The 15,819-nt window shown below is 43.7% G+C and overlaps 1 protein-coding gene across 1 annotated transcript; it reads left to right on the top strand.

The window, feature by feature from the left end:
• Nucleotides 1-6: 6 nt before the first annotated feature.
• Nucleotides 7-14,927, top strand: FAM192A (family with sequence similarity 192 member A). The gene is made up of 7 exons (XM_027685289.1): nt 7-62; nt 3,119-3,264; nt 3,441-3,539; nt 6,799-6,920; nt 10,938-11,071; nt 13,028-13,092; nt 14,187-14,927. Exons 2-7 carry the CDS (start codon nt 3,135-3,137, stop codon nt 14,402-14,404), a joined length of 768 nt encoding a protein of 255 aa, XP_027541090.1. The 5' UTR covers nt 7-62; nt 3,119-3,134; the 3' UTR covers nt 14,405-14,927.
• The last annotated feature ends 892 nt before the right edge of the window (nt 14,928-15,819 follow it).

Here is a 15,819-nt window from a genome sequence, read left to right as displayed (position 1 = left end):
GGGGAGCGGGGTCAATGGCGGCGCCGGGGGCCCGGCAGTGCCGCTCGCTCTGAGGGGCCGCGGTACGTGCCGGGGGCGGCGGGGCCGGGCCGGGCCAGGCCGGGACGAGGTGGGCGGGGGCTGGGAGAGCGGCCGCGTCTGGGCCGTGGGGCACTGCGGGTACAGGGGCGGGGAGGGCCGGGCTCGGGCCCTGCGAGCGCGGCGGGCCGGGGTGAGGAGCTCAGGGGAGGTGGGAAGGGGAGGGCTCGGAGCGGCCCTGGGAGCGTTCCCCGCGCCCAGTTCCCCGCATCGAGCTCCACAGGCACCGCAGGGAGCGGGGCCCGGGCCTGGGGGCGGGTTGGGGCTGGTGGGGAGCGACTCATCCCCGACAACTCCGGGCTCGTGGTTTGATGTGCTGCGGGGGCGCGGAGGTGATTAAAGGGGTAGGTAAAGTAATCTCTGCTATTTAATATATTAGAAGCTGCACGTTGGTACCCAAGACAGGGTCGGAGCTCCAGGTCTGACCCAGCCTGGGTGATGGCAAGGGCTGCGAAGTTTGGGGGGTTTTTTTTGATCCTGGGGATGTTGCCATCTGGTATTATCAAAAGCTGCAGTTTACAGCTGTGACATAAACTACTGTCATTTGCAATGACCACACGGCCCTAGAATACAGTCACCAGGCAAAAACATAGATAAACAGGGGAAAGTTGCCAAACACATGGATTTTGTCAGGTCTGGGGGATTTTGTGTGTGTTTATTTCAGACAGGAGAGAGAAAAGGAAACAGAAGATTAGCAAACTTTATAACTGCAGGTGAACTTCAATGTGATGCTGCTTGATGTTTATTTTCCCCCTCCACTGTGCTCGGAGACGTGGTTGTTAGTAAAGTTGTTATTTGCTGAATCAGACACCAGTTTTCAGGATTGTAGTGTCAGGTCATAATTAAACCTTAATCCACTTCATGTATCTTAAAATATGTTCTCTAAGTGAACTGGTTGCTCCAGAAGACAGGTGGTTTGCTGCTGAAGGCTTTAGTCCCCAGAGGATGCTGTGTCCTTGCAGAATCCCTCTCCTTCAATTTGTTTTTATGACTTTCTGTCACCATTGATTGGAACCTTTTGTTTCCTCTCTAAATGGATGGGTTGAGATGAACAAGTGGAGAAACAAATTATGTTGTTTCTGCAGCACTGGGATAGGAAAGCTGCCCTTGTGACCAGGACCTGTGTTCAGGAGGGAGATTAAATTTTCATCTTTTCTGTAGGTTTCCAGCTTGAACCACCTTTGGGAATGACACTAAAAGAGCAGGTGTTCCATGCTTTATGGAAAGTGGACTTGTCTTGGGGTGGATTTTTGTTAGATATTAAAAAAGAAGCAAAAGAAAGAAGGAAAAGTTAAAAGAGAAAATCACCAGCCCTTGGTCTATCCTTCCTTTCCCCAGCTCTGAAGAGAACCCTTTAGTCTTGTCTTCTTTTACTAATTCCCACCTTAAGAATGCATCCTGCTGTAACAAAGATTTGTCCAGTGCTCCAACCTGGATTTCTCCTGAGACCTCAGTTTTTTCATTTGTGTTACAAACGATACCCCATGAAAAATTTTTTAAGGGCTTTCTGCAGGAGTGATTCCTTGTGGTACAGAGGAAGGATGATAAACTGGTTCCTTCCATTATTTGGGTTACTGCATCCCTTCCTCCTGGGAAGAGTAAGTGTTTGGGGTTGTCTCCAGTGCTGAAATGCAGGCAGGGTGAGATCCTAAATGAATGATACTTGACAGGACTGGGAGCAATCATCTGTTAGTCCTTGAGGTACTTGCTGCAGTTATACCAAGGAATTAGTAAGGTGGTAGAAAAAAGTGAGATTTGCATGACTTGAAATGAGGAGCTGTGTTTGTTGTGTTTTTGTTGTAAAAATAGGCCTTATGGCTTCATTGTGTAGCATGGAGCTGAAAATGAAAGGAGACATCTAAGACTTACAGAAGCAGCTTGTTTCACCCTGGGCTTACAGGTGCTAAGGTTCCTTCTTAGGTTGACTCCTTGAAGCATCTCCACCCCACATCCAGTATGGAAATCTTGAAGCAGAGGTGGCTGTGCAGTGTGGGAAGGGGCTGTGCCCTCTCCCACTCACCTGTTGAGCTCCATGTAACCCTGACAGAGCCCCCAGCCCAGCCTGTCCCAGCCCAGCTCTCCTGCCTGCTGCTGAGGCTGGAGAGATGAGTTGCTGTTGTGGTTTAACCCCAGCTGGCAACTAAGCAGGAGAGAGAGAGAGTCACAGTTGCTCAGCACCCGCTGCCCAGCCTGTTCCCAGCCAGCAGCTCCCACCCAGCTCTCCCCAGTTTATGTACTGGGCAGGATGTTCTGTGGTCATGGTTCTGTGGAATATCCCTTTGGCCACTTGGGGACAGCTCTCCTGGCTGTGCTCCCTCACAGCTTCTTGTGCAGCTCCTCACTGGCAGAGCGTGAGACACTGAGTAGTCCTTGACTTAGAATGAGCACTGCTGAGCAACAGCTAAAACTTCAGAGTGTTAACAATATTATTGTCATACCAAACCCAAAACACAGACCTGTACCAGTTACTAAGAAGAAAATTAACTCTGTCCCAGCCAAAGCCAGGACAGTTGCTAATTTCTGAAATCTCACTGTTAATCACTTATAAATACATGTATTCAACAACTGGAAACAGGCAAGCTTCCTCAAATTTTCACAGGATGGGTGAAAAGATAAACTGTATCTTTCTCCAGAACTGAGAGGTGTAAGAGCTGAAATAAAAGGAGAAGGATGTGAAGGTAGGGGTGTGTGTGTGTGGGGTTAATTTTTTAAAAATATTTATTTAAGCAAGGTAAATACAAAGTGGAGTGGGGAAAAAGTCCATTAAAATATGACTTTCAGAAAAGCAGCCTGAAGCAGACAACTAGCAGGGAAGACATAACTATGAGAAAAGAATAAAGAAGGAGTGATGGGTGGTGCTATTAGTTTTAGCAGTTATGGAGTGAGTAGGTATCTCAATCAATATTTATTGTTCAGTGTGCTTTGGAGAACTGAAGTTACTGTAAGGGCAGCAGGTCTGTTTTTCAGGATGTTCAATAATGTTTCACTCACTGAAAAGTATAATAAGCCCCCTGATATCTCTTTCCCGTTGTGTTTTTAGGATAGACTATTCCACAATGGATGGGGGAGATGGTACTGCTGACCTTGTGATTAACAAGAGGTTTGTGTCTGAGTCGGAGCTCGAGGAGCGACGGAAGAGAAGGCAAGAGGAATGGGAAAAGGTCCGGAAACCTGAGGATCCAAAAGGTATGGGATAGGCTTTAATAAGCACAGGAAAAAGACCTGAGGATATTTCACTTTTGTGGAAAGCAGAAATAAAAGGCAATGGCTGCTATTCTGTAATTTCAAAAGGTTTTTATATATGAAGAAACTACGAACTGTTGGCAGTTTGGTGTTTCTGACATATGGTTTGTTCCTTTCAGAGTGCCCAGAGGAGGCCTATGACCCACGGTCGTTGTATGAAAGACTCCAGGAACAGAGAGAAAAGAAGCAGCAGGAGTTTGAGGAGCAATTTAAATTCAGTAAGCACCAGCAGCAAACTGAATGTATGGTGTGCAACAGCTGTACACGAGTAAGGGACATATCCCTGTGTCCTGTGTGCCTCTCAGAGAGGGAAACAGAGGCTTCAGAAGGGTTATTGGAATCTTGGGTTTCTCAAGTAACTATTTCTCAATGCTCCTCTGGGCACCGAGGCAGCACTGCACACATGCAAAACTCACAAGTGGTTTGCAGTTATGAAGCTGCATTCCTGTATAGTGTGGAATGCTGGGCTTGTATGGCACATTAAATAAAAAAAACCCCACAAAAACAAAACCTGGCAGCGATTCATGGGAAAGTGAAAATGTAAAGTGGTTTTGTGACTCTTGAACTCATGCTTTAACACAAGACCATTCTGCTTCAGTCAATAAAAGAAATCCTGTTACAGCAGCTGTTACATTTCCAAGCTGTAATTATTTGACTCAAAAGTGATTTGAGACTCAAGAGTATTATTTGGAAGAAATAAACTTCCAGGTGTTGATTCTTCAAAAAGTAGGTGTTTAACTGTTCTGATGAAATGGGAACTAATTTCTACTGATGTTTGACTTTCTGATTTTATAGAAAAATCCTTTGCATTGTATCATGTGCTGCTGAGTGCAAAGATGATAATGAGAACTAGAAAATTATTAGTCAACCTTTTTGGGAAAAAGGGAGCCATTGGCTATAATAAAGAGAAGTGAGGATGATACTGTGGGACTCCACTTTAAGGTGGGTTCTAATTGATTTTGGTTCTTTAGCTGGAAGCCTTACCCTCAAGCTGTGTGTTCTTTAAGCTCCACTTTGGCTCACTGGATTCTGTCTAGAATTTCTCCTGTATTTGTGATGGAACAAAACTATGGCTCAGTCTTTGGGTTCTGTTAGAAGCTGCCCCAGCAGATGCTGTTGAGTACATCACTGATTACCATGGTTGCCATTCCTGGTGTGTAGTTGATGCTTTTAGGATCATTCCTGTAGCCAAATTTCTTTGAGAGAAGGTAAGTGGGAGGAACTGACAAACTAAAGATCAGTGGAGCACTAGTTTACCTTATCAGATTTCAGCCAATTTGGCCACTTGTGACAAGATTTGTCCCCTAATGTACTTGAATTTGCCTTAAAATGTTCATAAGTATTTTTTGTGTCCGTGGGAATTTTTGAGGAGTAGAAAACAAGTTTAGTGCACTGTCATTCTTATCAGTCAGAACTGATGAGGGAACTTGGGAGGAGAAACCTTCATGCTGAAGAATTGTGTTTGCATTGACACATGAACTTACTCTAAAGACTTTTATGTAGATAAAAACTGGTTTACAGACAAGCAGTTCTTTCTGCTTGGCTATTCAGCATTGCAAGAATGTCTTCCTTTTCAAAGTAAAGTAATTTTGGTAGACTGGTAGAGCATTTTAAATGAGAAAATAATCCTAGTATTCTCTAAAATGAAACTTTAAAAATTTTCTTTCTGCACAATTGAGGTAACCAAAATAAGGACAAGTGAAAGTTTTTTCCGGTCTCCTGAGTTTCACTTATTTTTGGGGTGAAAAGTGGCAAGTACAGATAATGCCATTATCTCTATAATTAATGCATTAGAGTCTCAACTGGACCTACAGGATTCTTTCCAGCTGGAGAGTTTCCAGTTTACTTGAGTAAACTTTTGATCCCAGTCATCTTGGATGTGACTAAGCAGTTCTTGCCCAAGGAGCCACCCAAAACCTGACTGCTGTCAGCCTGGATGGGAAGGGCTTTCAATAACTGTTCAAAGTAATTGTTTCTCTTGCCCAGTTGTATTAGACCTGCAACATCTTCCCTTTGCTTCAGTAAACCAAGTACTGGGATGGGTAGCAGCCTTCCTCTTAGTTTGCAGATGAGACAAGCAGAAAATTAAATTAATTCATGGCATTTGCTTCAAAAAGTGTCCTGAGTTTCGCTACTTTTGCTCTCTGAAGGGGCCCTCAGCAGTAGCAGTGAGTGCTACAAGTTACTTTTTAAAGATTTATGAATGAGCTCTGCATGAGTTGGAAGGAGTAGGGATCAGCCTTTATAAAATATCCTCAAGTAATAATTGATTTCTAGAGCTTTTCTGTCAAAGGCAGAAGCTTGCCAATTATCAGTGTAAATGGGTTTCTTAGTTTGCTATTAAAACAAATAGGGCTTGATTATGTGGGTGAAGATTGAAAAAAAAATACCTCATGTAAAAGCCTAAAAATCCTCCCACAGAATTAAACTTTAATGAAGACTAAGGGTGATGTTTGGGCTAAGATTTTCTGAGGATGACTACAAACAACAAGACTTGGTTTTTTCTAAAAAATATTTTTTATTGACTTTTTCACTAAATGATTTGATCAAGGGATGTTGAACTTCTGCAGAGGAGGAAATAAAAGACCTTCCTGCTGCACCAGCCTGTACTTTCCTTAATGTAGGGTAGTCTGTTTAGAAAGAATTTATTTGTGTTTGGAATTTAGGAGTTGTCTTGCTTCTACTTTTTAAAAATTATTTGTTTAAACGGATGTTAATATCAATTAGTTGACTAATTGTTTGTTTTAAGAACATGTACTTCCCACTTTAAAGCAAGATTTATGGGGAGAAGTAATGTGGTTTATTCCAGTTACTGGTTGGTTTAGGAACAGAGTCTGAGGAGACAGGTTTAAACTTAGTGTCTGAAACCAAATCATTGCTTATTGTGGTTATTCCTTTTTTTGTGTAACCTGTTCCAAATGGTGTTTCAGAACTGCAGAAAGGCTGCCTGTCTGAAAACTTTTAAGTTTTCAATTAAGGTCAATTTTCCTTAATTATATCAGCAAGTCCAGCAGCATTTCACAGCTTCCTGTGAATTGTTGGGCTTGTCTCTGTGGCAATAATGTTGTGTTCAAACTGTGTGAGTTTGTTGCAGTTTTTGTGCTTGAGTGTGTGAGAGTTTTGCCTCGTTGGCATCCAGGATGATTAACTGGGAAGTGTTTTTACTCCTTAATTACACGATCCAGCAGAGAGCTTGTGGAGTTTGCTTTGTACCCTTCTCTTGGCACAGCAGCGTGGCTGCTGGAGCACCCCATTCACTCACTCACCCAGGACTCTGCTCCCTGTGTTCCCAGTGCAAATTTTCCCACCTTGGCAGTCTTGGAAATGTTGTATGTGAGACATAGAACATTTTCCAATGACTTCAAACAGCCCCATAAATGTAGGGAAGTGTCCAAGACAGTGATGAAGTAACACACGATAATTGTCTGCTTCCTAAGTGGTTTTAGCTTATCAATATGCATTCTTTTCTTTATTCAGAAAATATGGTAAGAGGCTTAGATGAAGATGAGACACATTTCCTTGATGAGGTCTCTCGGCAGCAAGAGCTACTAGAAAAGCAACGAAGGGAAGAAGAGCTGAAAGAACTTAACGAGTACAGAATATCCTTTGCATTAAAATGGCTGCTGGTTACCTAGAGGAGGGTAAGAGTGGGCTGTAGTTTTGTTCTGTCATTGACATTATGTTTATAAAACTGCTTTACAGACCCTGTACAATGATAGACTTTCAGAGTTTAATGTTTTCATTGTAGACCACTGTAATGTTTGATATTCCCCCCCTTCAGCCCTCACATATCTCTGGTACTTTTCTTTCCTTCTCCCCTCTCCATTGTTTTGGGGTTTGGTAGTGGGTTGGGTTTTTTCTGTTACTGAGTGCATGAAATACCATCACTAAAACCAGAAAGAGAGCACAAAGGAAAAACATCCTATTATTTCTAATCCTCTGCTTTTGTCTTCTTACTGAAACGTAAATGCTCTCTTTTAATTTTTTTACCTGCATATTGCCTGATCTCAACATACCTGTTTGAAATAATGTTTGAATTGCTCTCTCTTGTATCTCTTCTTGAAGTATTAGATGCTTTTTCCCTTGCTGATATCTGCAGGATGAGAAATTAAATACATCTGTGCCAATGCACTGACTTTCTTCTGGGAAGTCAGAGCCCATGGAGACTTGGCTCCTTTGGGTAATACACACTTGTAGGCAGTACTGAGAGCAGCACAGTTTGGCTTTGCTGTTAAATGCCAAATTTTCTTTAAGATGTGCTAGAAAATAATATAGGATGTTTTTTCTCTCTGATTAGTGCCAGTCAAAGGAGGTTGGAATGACTCGATGATTTCTGTGCTAAGCAAAATGTTGCTTTTTTTGAGGTTTACTGAATATGTGCAGAACCTGATGGTTTCTTTGTCTCCATTGCTGTTAAGTCATCGGTGAACAAAATACAAGTTCTCAAGGATGCTTTAGTATAAATAAAAGAGTTTGTGTACACAAGGAGGTGACCAAAACCAGTCAGCACATAGAACTGGTTAGTACTGATGCTACAAAGATCAGCCTTACCTTGTGTTAGTCAATGATTTACAACTTGGAGGGTGAGTACTGCGAAGAACATCTACATTAGCTCAGGAATGTGTTTATGTAAAAGAAATACTGATGCATTTTTTTACTTCAGAAATAGGCTGCAGCTAGTTGTTGGATTTGGAGTATTTTCTTGATTTGTTGGACCTAATAATGGGATGTTCACGGGCTATATTTAGTTTGGGTGATGTCGCTCGCGGGTCTGGCTGATCTGGGGCTGTGCAGTGTAAGGCTGTGCTGGGGCAGCAGCTGCCAGCTCTGCTTATGTCACATTCATCTGGGGTGAACCATACCAGCCCACAGGGGATCTGGAGTTGTCTTGAATTAGCCACATAACACACTGATCCTGAATTTCCTGAGCAGGGCCTGATCGAGGTGTACAGGCCATCTTACCTCAGCCTTTGCGTTCTTACTGATATTGGTGCCTCTGGATCTGAGGTCTTGCTGTAAATTAATCTGTAGAACTTACTGCTGATGGAGTGGAAGGAGGGGAAATGTTTTATAGTCACCTCATCCCGTGGGAAACTGGGAAGCGTTGCCAGTTCCATTTCTTTTTTGCAATTTTTTTATTTAACCATAATATTTCAACCAATCTCAGGGCAACTTGCAAAATGATTCGTCTGCATCTGAAATTTTTGGTGGTCTTCTTCTAAAATGCAAAAGGTGTTATTTTGCATCTGCAGGTTGTTACTGATGGTTTATCACTACAGTGACAAAAAAAAAAGTGGGCACTAGGTGAATGTGCTGCATCTAGAGGTACTGTTCAAGTGCTCTCCCAAACTAGGAGGAATGTCAACCCACTGGGTTTGATTATTTGCTCTTTTTCCTGGTATAGCATCCAGTTTAAGCTACCCAGAGGCATTAATTTAGTGGTAAAACTTACATAAATATTCAAGTATGGAGGGGGTTTTTTTCTTCTTTTTGCTTCATTTTTTTAGGTTGAACAATCATGAAATCATATATCTTCAGGGTAACCATACTTTGGAATATTTTAATGCACTCATAAGCATAAGAAATTCATATGCATGGATGACCAGGAATTTTACTTCCTCCTGCATGAATAGCTAGGTGTGTTTGCTCCTTACCCTATCCAGACCCCACTGGTCTGACAGTGATTAAAGATTTGCAGATATTTTTTAAAGCCAGATCCAAGAAGTGTTTGAGAACAACATCCTCTTGTCTTCACACCTATGTATATGTGGGAACCGTCCCCCTTCCAAGAAGCAGGTTTTGCTGTAGGACAGCTTGTTTAATGCAGTTGATATTTAGATTGAGAGGTTTATTTCTGATGTTGTCTTCCTGAGGGGGAACACTTCTTGGCTGGGTATAGCATTACATTTGCTAATGGCAGCAGGATGTAGAAAATATCTACTAAAAATGTGCTGTGCCTTTCTAGTTAAGGAGTTCTTATGCCATCCTTGATGGAAGTGAAAAGCCTGTAATTTGGTATCTTTTAAAAGAGAAGCCTTTGAGTTCCTTAGTTGGGCTTTTGTAGTGGTCTTAGAACATAACAAGGTGATGGACTGAAGTGTGGAAGTTGAGCACTGCAGTGGGTGGAAGGAGTCGTGTGTTGCAACATCAAACTGTGTTCGACACAAGGAGCTTTCAGATGGCTTTGGATAGCCACAGGATGGCACTCCTGGGCCATCCTAAAAAGGAATAAAATTGAACAGTGATTTTGGCTGAGAAGACTTGGTTGGGGTAAGGAACAGTCTGAGTTACTGCTGTATCCTTAGGAAAATCTAATAAGGAATGGCATCTGAACCCTTCTGATTGGAGTGATTGGAGACTGAGTGTGTCGCTTCAAACCAAGTGTAAGAGTTTGATTTGCAGATGTTCAATGGGGGAAAAAAAGCTGTGGCTTCAAAATATGTGGTCCATCAACATGAAATTCCCTATCCAGAATTTGTCTGCAGTGACTGGGGTACCTGTGAAACTCCAGCTGTGCAACTGGAGTCAAAGAAACTGTTAGAAAGCTAGATGTGAGTTTATAAAAATGCGTTGAAATTAGGCTAATTTGCCTTTACTGTGTGCAGTTTGTGAGTTTTGCAGAAGCTTGTGTGACTCCCATGGCACCTCATCAACAAACAGGGCCTTTGACAGACCTCTCTTCACCAGATACAGATGGGCATTAAATGTTATCAGGGCAGGACTAGGTCCTGCCACAGGAGACCTGTTCAGGGTGTGTGCAGGGCCTTGATAACACATAGACCCAGCTCCTCCTTATCCTGTCTGAGAACCTGCTTAAGCTTCTCCACCTCCTTATAGGTTTCATCTGCATCCCACCTTGCTAACACTGTTTTAAGCTACTTAGTTTTTCTGTGCAGTTGCAGGTTTTTTGGGTGAATCTTGGACCACATTCACCCTTAATCAATCTGTCTGCTTCCTCTTACTTGCTCAGACCAGCAGTAACAGCCTTGTGGTCTCCTTTCAGAGGGAGGAGCTGAAAAGACACAGTGATAAATGCCAAAGCTGAAAATGGAACTGTTTTGCCTTGGTAGGCTGAAATCTGCTGGGCTCAGCAAAAGGAAGGTTTAGGAGTGGAAGTGAGCACACATATTGCTACTTAGTTTTTTTTGGTAAGGATTAGAGTTTGGAGCAGCAAATATGAATTACAAATGTGTTGACCCCATAGAAGGGGAAGTATTGCACTGCCTGTTTGGTTGGTTGGTTTGTTTTGGTCCAAGCCTGACCTTTTTGCTTTTCTAAGGCCTTTAGGTAAAGGCAGGATGATGGGTATGTTTGTGGGTGCTGGGTGTCATGTGTTGCACCTTTCTGGCTTCAGAGCAGCAGCTCCTGGGCTGCTGCCTGGATGTCTTCACAGGGAGAGCTGGTATTGATACCTGAGGGAGGTCTGACCCCAGAGGGTGAAGTCCTGTTATGTTTTGGCTGAGGGTACCAGCTAAATGTCATTACAAATAAGTTTATTTTGATAGAATATGTGAATGAACTTTGGTCGCTGCTGTCAGCAGAGCTGGCTAAATATATCCCAGAGGAAGTGTCTGTTCTCCCCGTTCCTTCCAGTTGATCCTTAACCCTTAATTCACAGCACTCTCACCAAAGTGGGAGTCAGTATGGACCCAAAGAAGGAAACTGAGAAGAAATTGCCCATGAAGTCAGTGGAAAACAAGAACAAATTCTCTCAGGCAAAGCTGTTGGCAGGAGCTGTGAAACACAGAAGGTTAGTTTCACACCTCTATAAATTCATGAGGAACGGAACCCAGTTTGCAGTGTAAAGGGAGGCAGGCCAAAACTGCCTCCAGAGAGTGAGGTGTAAACCTTAGCCCTAAAGAAAAAAAGGGGGAAGGTATAAGAAAAGACCAGCCTTGTTTCTATAGGCTCTCACAAGCTGTGGGGAAAAACATGAAGCAATTCAAATAGATAAGTGTGTGTAAAGCAAGTGGGTAGACTCTTCATTCTAGAGTGCTTGGGCAATCCTGCTTGGGGATCTAGAGGGAATCTGTTTTACATCTCTATTTATAGATATCAGTGTCACCTCACTCATGTGAATTCATTCAGGTTTGCATAATTGATCAGCCGATTTCACCTGTGCTTAAAATGGATTGTTTTAATTGCTGCTGGGGGCAGCATGTGGGAGACAAGGTTACAAGAGAAGAGCTTTGTGTACCAGCTTGGTCCTGAGGACATCAGCCAAACTTCCCTTGTTCCTCAGTCATTTGCAGTGATACATCACCACCCTTTCCATCCCAGGGAGGTGGCAGCTGGGTTTGTGACGTGTTTGCTGTTTTGATCTTGGCCCACAAACGCAGCTGCTGGTGTGCCACAGGTTATGGAGAAACTAGGCATGTGGGACCAGACTTATTTCCCAGAGATGAATCATCTAATACTTAAGATGATTACTGGCATCTCCAAATTCAGTCAGTGTGTTTGAGTCGTCTCAGAGAATGCAAGATTATTTTAGAAGCTTATCTTGTAGGGTGATGTTTGGCTCCCAGTACAGCAGTAATTGCATGTCTGAAAACTGAAGTAAGCACTTCCACCACTTAATGTGTGTGGGGTTGGGTGGTAGTTTGGGTTTTCAGAAGGCAGAGAAGAAAAGCCCTGAACTGATAACAAGCAGCCAACAACGTTGTTTTTGTCTTGTAACTATTAGTACTTAACCCAGTAGGATGTAAAAGAGGAGCTGGCATGTGCTTAATGGCACTTCTGAAGTCTGCAGATGGCATCTTTTTGAAGAGAGCATCTTAACTGACATGTCAATGCCATTGCAGACTTGCTTTGCAGTCTTCTATTTTTGCCATCTTATCTTCTATTGCGAAGTGGCCCAAAGCAAGTGTAGTGTGAGCTCAACATCTGCTCCCTGAGCTTTGTAATTTCCTGTAAAGGATGTATTGCTATTAAAAGCTCCCTGCACAGAGTACAACCTTTCGTCTGTACTGCATGTTCTGACAGGGACAGAAAAGAGTTAATGCATAATAATGGTCATACTTCATCAGTTCATCACAGCTGAAGCTGGGAAGCATTTGTTTATGTGGATGGCTTAGGATTGGGAACATGCAGGGTGGGGGGAATGGAATCTGAGCAGTGACAGGGGACAGCTATAGAAGCTCTGAGGAGTCACAAGTCCGGGTCATGCTCCTTTCCCCCAACACCACTTTGGACCCAGAAAGGACTCTTTTCTAGATACTGCAGCTGCAAAACCTACTGGGCTTCTTACTGGGTGCAAGATTTTCAGATGTTTTAGAACAGGCTCCGTAGGAGGGGGAAGGGGAAAGCCACGGGTGTTGCACCAGCAAGTGTGGTGACCATCCACATGTGCAAGGCTGTGGTCGTGTGGGGTGTCTGAAGCTCGGGCAGTCATTCCCAGTCTCCTGTGGGGAACATCCCACTGGATAGGCAGCTCTGGGTTGCTGTGTAAGAGGTTTGACTTGGGCTCCCAGAGGCATGTTCCCGTTTCCCAGGTTAACAGGTGATGGCAGTGTAGGGTGTTGACACTTCCTTGGATCCTGCACATTCCCCAGGGAGCCCCAGTTAAGGGCAGTCAGAAGTGGTGATGGTCATCAGGGGATCCTGCTGGCATTCACTGTAGCATTTTTGGCAAAGATGTATCAATTACTTCAGGGTAATTAAGTGGTTGCTTATGAGGAACAAGACACTTTCTTATTTTTTTCCACAGTTCAGATGGTGGTAACAGTGTGAAGAGGTTGAAATTAGATACTGAACACGATGAAAAGAATCAAGGTATGTCCCGACTTCTCCCTGTGGGAAGCTGTGTGTCTGTCACTGAACAGCAACTGGCTTGGGGTAAAACCTGGTTTTGCTTTTCTGGTCCTTCACTGTGCAAGACAGCACAGACTCTCTTAGAGCAGTAGAAATGGTAAATGTAGGTGCCAACAGCCTTCATGGGAAATAGGGCTGCAGGTTCCCTGCCTGGACCAGTCCTGAGAGATGTTTGTCTAAGCTGCTTTTAAGTCTCCACAGACAGCGACCTTGCACCCTCCTTAGGGAGTTTATTCTAATGCTTAACTGATTTTAATCTGAAAGAGTTTTACCTGGTAACTAATGGGAGTCTCTTTGGGTGCATTTCAAGCCTATTGCTTATTCTGCTGGCAGGAGACAGAGAGAGCTGCTCATCCCCTTCCTCTTCACAGCAGCATTGGATGTATTTGTCTACATCCACTTTAACTTTTCACGCGATGAGGTGATTCTGTCCATCCTGAAGTCAATTTGTTTCAGAAAACTGTGAGGAACTAGAAGAAAAATTAAGCTGTGTCTCAGCCTTAGCTGTCAGGGCTGCAGTTGACTTGCTGTCAAGATCCTCTGACACAAATCAGGCGAGCTGCAATTGTGTAATGACAACCCAAGGCGCTTCCTGAATCTCCTTCTGTTCAGTAAACTTTCAGAGCAGTGGAAATAATTAATTAGCCATGGAAGATGGGAGATGTTGACTAGCAGAACGATGGAATAAAACTTTTCCTCAACTATGCTGTTACATTGCAAGAAAAAAAATACTCAGCTACACAAAGCAGAGCTATTTATTCTTATTTAGTGGGTTTGGTACTTGACAAGCATCAAACTGACAGCTTTAGAATAAAAAATCTGTAATGCCAGCATAGAGCTGGGCTTAAACTAGTGATGAGAAAAAAAAAAAATCCCCTGAGGTAGCAAGTCCTTCCTGTCAGAATGGCTTTATTGCAGCATAAAGCTGCCTTATGCTTTAATTAAATCCTGCAGTCATCCGCTGCTTGTGTGGCAAAAGCAGGTGAGTGACACGTGGGCTGATTGAAAGGCCTTTCCCGCACTCCCTGTGTTTGACTGGGGTATCTCTCTTCCAGAAAAGCCCTCCTGTGTTCCCCTGGGGAGCAGCTCTGTGGGAGGCTCCACAGTGCACTGTCCCTCAGCTGCCGTGTGCATCGGGATCCTGCCGGGCCTGGGCGCCTACTCGGGGAGCAGCGACTCGGAGTCCAGCTCAGACAGTGAGGGCACCATTAATTCCACTGGAAAGATTGTCTCCTCTGTCTTTCGTGGCAACAGTTTCTTTGATGGTCCATAACAAAACCCCTCCGTGTGTAACGTAGTGCAGAGTATCTTCCAAAGCCCTGACGGATGCTTGTCGCATCCCTCTGCCCCAAATATAATCTTTCTAGCTAACCTCTAAACCTTAATACACTCAGATACTCCTAAAATAACTCATTATATTTTCCCCCCCCCCACTCCCAACTTTCCATTTCTGGGGTGCAAACTGAGCCTTGAGGAAAAGCTGCCATCCTAAAGCAGAAAGCACACCTCGTGTCACAAAGGTCTGAGGGTAAGGAGGAGAGAGCTTTATCTTTTACAATTCTTACGGAAAGAATTATGTTGATTTAAGAAGTTTATACAAGACTAACAAGCAAAAATACTCACTTGAAGCAGTGAAGTCTTGTAGAAACAGCCATGTGTTCTGTTTTAAAATGTCATTTTTATTCTGCATTTGAGAAATGGGGGCAGAACCAAATTCGAGCAGATGGTGAAGTGTAGATTGCCATGACACTGTAAAGAAGTTTTAGTGTTACATGATTAAAGACATTCTGAATGCATTTTTTTCTCTCTGCTTGTGCCATTCATAATTGTTCTCGTTCCATTAAGCAATTTCTGCTCTACCCAACCAGCCCTTTCCTCAAACCGCCAGCCAGGAGAGGTACAAGGCAGCCTCCCACAAATGCAGAGGTGGTGATGGAAAACTGTTGGTCTGAGTGAGTTCACAGGAGCTGCAATTGGCTTTTCTGCTCAAAGGCTGTTGCTCCTGCGCCAGCACTTGACGAGGAATTCAGCTTTTCAGCAACAGTGTCCTGAAGAACGTGACTCCAGAGCAGGTGGGATTCCCCAGCTCAGCCAAACCTCTTTGTACAGAAGCTGGAGAACATCATCATCCTTGTAGGTGTATTGGATTTAAGAAATCTTACATGGACATGTTTATGGGTGGACCAAGGAGCCAGGCAGGAGCAGGAAGGAGGGCTGAGGGTCCATCCTTTTCTCCTCTGTGTGCAGACGGGGCTAATGGGAGGTCACAGGGTTGGAACAGCTCAGCTCGACCGCTTAGGGGTGGAAGGGTCTTTGTGACAGTCCCTCACAGCCCTGCTCTATGTACTGCACTTCTGAGAGAGCAGCTGGGCTAAAAGCAGTGAAAACTGAAGGCCTTTAGTGGATTCGTGCCTTAAGCTTGAGTGTTGAACTTTCCCAAAGAAAAACAGGGAGAGTTGTGCTCACAATGAAGCTATCCTTAGCCAAATACCCCTTCTGTTTGCACAACCCTGTTCCACAATCAGATCCTTACAAACACATTGATTTTTTTTTCCCCTTGTTCTGGGCTTCCTGGCACCTCCTGTGTTTGCTCCAGAGTTTATCCTGCGTCTTCCCTAGCTACTGTAATTATGGCACTTTCAGGTGGAAAATAGGTAGATCTCTTGCAGCCTCCCTAATGCTTTGCTT

This window comes from Neopelma chrysocephalum, unplaced genomic scaffold (genome assembly GCF_003984885.1).
Source record: "Neopelma chrysocephalum unplaced genomic scaffold, ASM398488v2 Primary Assembly neopelma1_68b, whole genome shotgun sequence".
NCBI lineage: Eukaryota > Metazoa > Chordata > Aves > Passeriformes > Pipridae > Neopelma > Neopelma chrysocephalum.
Note: the sequence above shows the minus strand (reverse complement) of the source record. Positions and strands in the feature narration are given on the sequence as shown.